Source organism: Vicia villosa, unplaced genomic scaffold (assembly GCF_029867415.1).
Source record: "Vicia villosa cultivar HV-30 ecotype Madison, WI unplaced genomic scaffold, Vvil1.0 ctg.001393F_1_1_1, whole genome shotgun sequence".
In the NCBI taxonomy this organism is placed as follows: Eukaryota; Viridiplantae; Streptophyta; class Magnoliopsida; order Fabales; family Fabaceae; genus Vicia; species Vicia villosa.
In genome coordinates this window covers 100,200-107,320 of record NW_026705602.1, presented here as the reverse complement: position 1 = coordinate 107,320, position 7,121 = coordinate 100,200, and the positions used below count along the sequence as shown (strand labels likewise).

At 32.7% G+C, this 7,121-nt stretch overlaps 1 protein-coding gene across 2 annotated transcripts; it reads right to left on the bottom strand.

Moving 5' to 3' along the window:
• Nucleotides 1-696: 696 nt before the first annotated feature.
• On the bottom strand, nt 697-3,475 carry LOC131634943 (uncharacterized). 2 transcript variants are annotated; one of them, XM_058905571.1, is made up of 2 exons: nt 3,208-3,475; nt 697-3,081 (listed from the first exon to the last, which is right to left on the bottom strand). In XM_058905571.1, the coding sequence occupies exon 2, from the start codon at nt 2,516-2,518 to the stop codon at nt 1,256-1,258; it is 1,263 nt and encodes a 420-aa protein (XP_058761554.1). In that variant the 5' UTR covers nt 2,519-3,081; nt 3,208-3,475; the 3' UTR covers nt 697-1,255. The 2 variants fall into 2 exon arrangements, with proteins under 2 accessions (XP_058761554.1, XP_058761553.1); XM_058905570.1 differs by having other exon boundaries at nt 3,225-3,475.
• Nucleotides 3,476-7,121: the final 3,646 nt, after the last annotated feature.

Here is a 7,121-nt window from a genome sequence, read left to right as displayed (position 1 = left end):
CAGTTCTTTGCTCCACTAAAAGTAAATGTTATAACTTCAAAATCACAAGTTCCTGCAGAAGAAACATGTCAGGATGATGCACTGCAGAAAAGCCACCCAGATACAGACACAGCCCTTGGAAGTATATACATATTAAAACAAAGGTTTAATTACCATGCAAAGTCAGTGTAAAAAATTTCACCAGTCAATAAGTCACAATCATTCATGTGCGCGACTTTAAAAATAATTACGTATGATTAAGCGAAACAATTTTTACAGTCCGACAGTGTAAAAAAAAATTACACTAACAGTATATAAGAATCATGCAAATTATACAATAGTATAGCAGCATCTTAGGCAGTTACTTGCACCTATAGTGTGTGATATTTCTAATTAGTCCAAATAAATGAAGACATCAAAAGTTCCCTCCAAATTGTCATATTAAAGTTTCAAGGACTTTAGGCTTACTGTTGTTATAATTCCAAAAGTAGTAAACTATTTTCCAGATAAAAGTAATATTCATTTACCAGAAAAGTACCAGATATTGTATGCAAAATTGATGCCAAAATTTAATGGTATAACATATGATTAAAAACTCATTTATTGTCACCAAAGTTATTTGAACTACAAGAGACATGTAACTTACAGATCTACATTATGAATAAAATAGAAAACAATAAACTAGTTCAGATATTGGACTATCTTGGGGCCATGAAATTCAACCATAAAACTGATATCAATATCATCAAGGAAATTTCAATAGAACTTGATGTGTTATTAATATCGAATTTCAATTAATAATCATATTCTAAAAATACATACAGAGCAAGCTTCGGCTCTTATACATGTCCCGGTCCCTTGATCCCAGCTACACAATAGTATCCCTGCAAAACTTTTTCTAAGTCTCCTCATTGGCTGTAATGCAAACAAAAGCTTTGAGATCTCTTGCAATAGCAACAATACAGCCAATACCAATGCTAAACATACAACAGTGCAACCAATCCTGGGTTTCATTTGATAATACCCTTGGTTGCAGTTAAATATATATCTGATTCGTCTGAGATCTGCACACTTGATAAAACAATTGGAAGCTCAAAACCAGCACTCAATCCTGGAAGGGCTAGAAATTCCCGGTGTATGAGTCATCTGGCGCATCTTGATGATAAGATCAGAGTCAATTACACCGTTAATCATAAAGTACTGGTGAGCCATCAGAACCAGAAGAAACAGATCCAATCTTTGCTTATGAAAAAGAAGGAAAAAAATTATTCATGTGTTATTCCTCAAAAGATTGCATAGAAATTTTCTCCAATTGTAGTGGCCAATCTTCTCCAAGTTGCTGCGGATTTAGCTCCATCGCGACTTTAAAGTCTTGCAAAGATACCGAGAACTGGGGTCTGTGTTCAGGTTCAGGTTCTGCTAACCTACCAGCATTCTGCACATGTAAATGATTATGTGGCATCATGCCATTGACGATCTTCCCCTGAATCTGTTTCTTTGAGATTGGGAGCTTCGACGGCTCATTTGCAGATCTAGCTCCTACTAAATCAACACATGACTTGATCAATCGTTTCAAGTACACATCCAACACACTATTCAACATACTTGCACATTCCGTAGAAACACCTCCAAGACCTTGTACCATTGCAATCTGCTCCATGCGCCTTCTCAACATATCTGTATCAGATAACCGACCACCGTCACAAAAACTAACAAAATCACCAGCACTATTCACCGGCAATGCTTTGCGGGCCCCACCCACACTTGCAGAACAGTAAGGAATCCCAAGTGGCGCTATCAATGGATTTCTGGCAAAATTGAGGCGGTTTAATTGCTCTGCCTCCATTCCATCTTCCGCGGTTGACATTTGAGTCAGCCCTTTGCCATGTATTCTTGGTTTCTTTGCAAGTCGTTGTATACCATCAGCAATAACATTCTTAGGTAGCTCAGCAGCTGCTTGAAGCTGCTGTGTTGGTCGCTGATAATCACAGAGAGGAAGAGTTCCATTCTCCATGTCAACCTTACCATCACCGTCTTCTGTAGCCATGGAGTGATGTGAAACAGAATCAATTTTCCCATTTGGTCCAAGGGGGCTTGGTCTGTCTTTAAGCTTCCGATCACGCATTCCAGACCGTAACTTACGTGGAGACACAGGCAAAACCCCATTTGGCCAAATGGAAGCATTATGATTTTGGAAGTTAGCAACACTTTGTTCGTGTCCATCATCTCTACCAGGAGACAAATTAGTAGTAACACGTGCTCCTGATTTTGAAGAACCTGATGGATGGACTGATGGCGGCGGGGTCTTGGCTTCGCAAGCATTCTTCAAAATTGACTTTATAAAAAGATTGTGCAACGGAAGATTCTCCCTCCCAAGTACCCGGAAACATAACTTATCAAACTCATTCTTGCTCAACTTCTGACTCAAAAACCTGTTAAGGTAATAAAAGTACCGCTTCGACTTATCCGGTCCAACCTTCTTTACAATATGTACTTTCAACTCACCCAAATCAATTCTCGAATTCTGTTGGGGTTGCATTTCTCATACACCTTCCAACAAAATCAGAAAACAACCCACTCAATCACTCACCAGTAACCTAAATCTATTCCAATCGCACTCGTTTATTTCTCTTTCCAAATAACCCAAAAACTTACCCTCTCCTACATCATTGAACACAAATCAAACACCACATCTTCTGCATACACAAACTAGCAGAAGATAAACAAATCATTCTAATAACAGTAACCCAACCTAAAGCACCAATTTTGAACCTCAATAAAGCTACCCTCATGCCCAAATTTCAAACACTAAAAAAAACACACACACCAAATCTCAATTTCCCCAAATCACAAAACCCTAAAGATCAAACAGCTAAAAAATCACACTAACCCAAACCACGAAATCCCTTAACAAAAACCCAATTCAACGAATTCTATAGCAAATCAAAACCCTAAGTTTGAAAAATCAAACAAAAGGGTCCGAAACACCATACTCGCGTGGAACAAAAACGAAGCGAACATTACATCACTTGCATCAATCCGAAAACCCTCATTGCTTCGACAAATCCCAAAAGCTCCAAACTTGGTACAATCAAGAGATCACTGAATTGAACAAAATTGAGCAAAGCAAAAAAAATAAAAATCAGATTTTTTTTTCAATTACAAAAAAAAAACGAGAAATCACGAAATTCGAATGGAATGAAGCAGAATGAAGAGAAAAAAGTATACATTGATTGAACTCTGACCTTAGCGAAGTTCAGAAAATTGAATAGAAATCTCGAACTTCACTTCAATTTGTTTCGAATCTTCGAAGCTTGTTCGTTAATTTCCCTCTTTGTGTCGCTGTAAATTTCTTCAAAATTGAATTTTTCTGCTAAATTTTGTGTGAATTGAAATTTTTGGTCTCTGCTTCTTCGTGTATAGCTCGATCTCTGCTAAGAGTGTTTGTTGTTCCTCTCCTTTGTTTCTTCTTTTTCTTTTTCTTTTTTTTTTTTGGTCTTCTCTTTCTTATTAAAAAAATTCATTTTTCCCTCTTTCTCTTTTTTCTCTAATTTCTTCAATTAGATTGGATAATTTTGTGATATATTTTTCTTTGATTTTGCAAATTAACTTTTTAATTAAATTTTTGTAAAAATTATCGTAATTAGGGTTTCTGACCTTCATAATTTCAGCAAAATTGAATATGAAATTCATCTTCAGTTGATAATCGACAATTGAAGTCGCGCTAATTAAAGATATGATCTTTTAAAAATAATTATTATTGTTTATTAATAGAGTCACGCTGATTAAAGATTAAGGTTATGTTTATTGGAAAAAGTGGAGTGATAAGAGAACAAGCAAGTTTTAAACTTGAGAACACCAAATTATGTTGTTGGTGTGAAATTGTAACTCAAACTATAAAACTAGTTTGAAGTAAGAGTCATGCAAAAATGAGGTAAGTGTTGGTTGTGTGGGATCATAGATTGTACTAAGAAGATGTGTTTGTTTGACAATGATGAATCTTAGAAGTGTGAGCTCACAATCACTTATTCAAAGTTATGTAGTTTGAAGAAATAAAACAAGGCGTGTGCATTACTTGGTTCAAAGGTAGCTGCCAATAATAGTTATTTGGGGATCCTTTCAACCAACACTCATGCATGTTTCATGTATGTACAAGTGACAAATCCTATATGGCCAGTTAGAGAAGTGCTATTAAGACACTTTTCTCAAGACATGTTTTTTAATTGGTTGATATTTGAAATGGTTCTATTGAATTGCATTTGTCTCACATAGATTTAATGAGACATTGAGACATTTAAATTTCATCTCATTAAAATGTGTATTGGGTCAAAAGTATTAGAGTATTCACAATAATTTATTAATTTGGGTTCATAAGTGGGCTTTACCATTAAACAACACTCATTCATTAGTGGGTTTTTACAATATAATTATATTTCAATAACACTCAATTATTTTAAAATAGTTTTAATAATTAGAATAATACAAATAAAGAGAGAGGGAGTTTGTATAGTTATGTTATATCTTCTTAATATTCATCCATTTTTTATTACAAATGAGATGTTTATGAGATGGGATTTCTTCATGGGTAAAAGAACTTATATTGTAAATGTTAATTAGAAAGTATTTTGTAAGAATAATTCGATTATAAATTATGTAAATGTCAATATCTTTTTATTTAACTCTTAAGCCCTTCCTTTCAAAAAAAAAAAAAAAGAATTTAATTTGCCTTAATACAAATAGATGTTTGGTGGGTGTAAATATGATTAGATTTTCATTTAGTTAAGTCTTATATAACTTTTTTTTATGGAATTAGAGGACATTACACACTCTGCCACGCGTGTGCGATTATATTGTGTAATAAATAAAATCGATCTTACAAAAATATATGTTAAATATTAGTGTAATTATTATGGCGATTAGTTGAACAAATAAAAATAATTTAATTTATAGTAAAAGTAAATATTAAAGTCTTAGAATAGTGACTTCTCACAATGAAAATCCTATGTTTTTATTATTTTCATGTAATTATAGGTGTAACTCGTAAAAAGTTGAACATTACTTTTTGCAATTTAAGTTTTCTTTCGAAGTAAGAAAATGTATTTTCGATAAATGGCCTCATACTTTCATGATTGGAATATAATGATGTCCATTAAGTGTGAGTGTCTTAAGAAGTAGTCTCAGGATGGTGAAAATCATTTTCATGTGTTAACTGTCTTGTTTAGTCTTATAAGTCAGATAATCAGGCTTCTTATTTCGTTCGTTCACTTTATTATCTAAAATTATGTAACTACACATTTTCAAGATTTGAATTTGATAAGTATAGTCGAACTTTTTCCTTTCGGTCTTTCATCTGACTGTATCTTATAAGTCAGATAATCGAACTTCACATTTCGGCCATTCGTTTGATTATTCAAGATTATGCAAATTACATAGTTACTAGAGTGGAATACAGAAAGAACAAATCAAATACTTTTATCCAATAACAATAAAAAAAGATAATAGTTTTATAAGGGTTTATATCGGAGTCTTCAGTATCTTAAGATAGGGGGCTACTCATACATGATTAAGAATATAGCAAAACGAGTAGAAAAATCATAATGCAAAATATGAAAAATGAATAATGTAAACATAACATAATTGTATCATAATAGAAAATCATTATATAAACTCTGAAAAGACAAATGAGCATTTTTATTTTCTTTCATGAGGTCCAAATTCTTTTTTCTTTTTCCCTTTTATTTCTCTCTATTTTGCAAAAGTTTTTAAGGGACTTTATTCTATTTTTTCTTTTTCTCATTTTTCTTAAACCTTTAAATTTTCTTTCTTTCATTCTCCATCTCTCTCTGATATTTAAAAAAATATCTAAAATGACATTTTTATCTCTAGAAGTTGGGTCCAAATTTTTATCGTTATTATATGTATTTTTTTCATTATGAAATACAAAAAAGAAGAGTGTTGAATTTGAGTTAAATGTTTTCTACCCCCTGCCCTAAGATGAATTTTTGTGATCCTCCCTCAACATTTAAAGATTCCATCCGAAAAAACCTTGATACATATTTTCCCCAAGATTCTGTGTATCTGACCTCCGTGACCAATTCAAGATGGCTGACTGTGCACAAGTTGCCACGTTAGACATTATATAAAAGCAATTGTTGATTTATGGCATAATAGTTTTTATTTCACCTCCTTGAAAAGCTAGGGTTTTTATCAGTCAAAAGTAGCAAGTTGAGATGACGAAGAAACGATCCACGATGAAGAAGAAAAAGAACTCAAAGCAAGCCACTCAGTACCCTCAAATACTATACCCATATATAAGCAAATTAACTCTCACTTTTTTACAGTAGCCTTGTATCCTTCGCTGGTAAACCCTAGCACCCATTTCTTCTCTTCTTCTTCGTTATTAGTCGTGATTCTTGTTCTTCATACATAAGGTATTAATCTTTGTTCCATCTTGTTGAATGTTCTTTTTTTTTTTAGATTCGTCTTCACGACCTTAACAGGAATAAAGTACAAGAATTATGGAGCTATGTTGAAAACTTCATCCACCTTGTACTTCTTCTCTATAGCTTCACAACAATATGAACTTCATACTTTTGTTAGTGTTTTTATTTTGTTGCATGTATTTGTTGTTGAAAAGTAAGTTTGCAGTTTCCCATCTTGATAACTATCATGGTATTTGTATAATTCAAAACAAGAACAATACATTGTTAAGTCACAAGAAATGTAAATGAAGAAACAACAGTAGCAAACTTCATCTAGTCTGAGAAACTATGAGAAGAAATATAAGAAGTATGAAGTTATTGTGTAAACTTCTTACTCCTTATATTTCTTTTTCATTGCTTCTGAACCTAGATGAACCTCATAATTGATTCATGTTCCACGTACGATTAGTTTCAATAAAAGGTGTGTCCTAGAAACATTTTATAATATATGGTTATGTTATATGATGTTGTTTTGGTGATAATTGCTTTTGTATGTTGTTGTTTTTTTATTAATGTTCTTAGAGCAAGAATATTAAGTTGAGTTTATTATATCCTATGTAGATTGTTTGTTTCACTGAACCTCACTTAAATTGACATAGATACTTATAATCTGCAACTTAAGTTGTTTTTAAAAACCAACTTATATCAATCAATGTTTTC

Coding starts and splice junctions, on each gene's coding strand:
- LOC131634943 (XM_058905571.1), bottom strand. CDS start 2,518: ATGCAACCCCAACAGAATTCGAGAATTGATTTGGGTGAGTTGAAAGTA.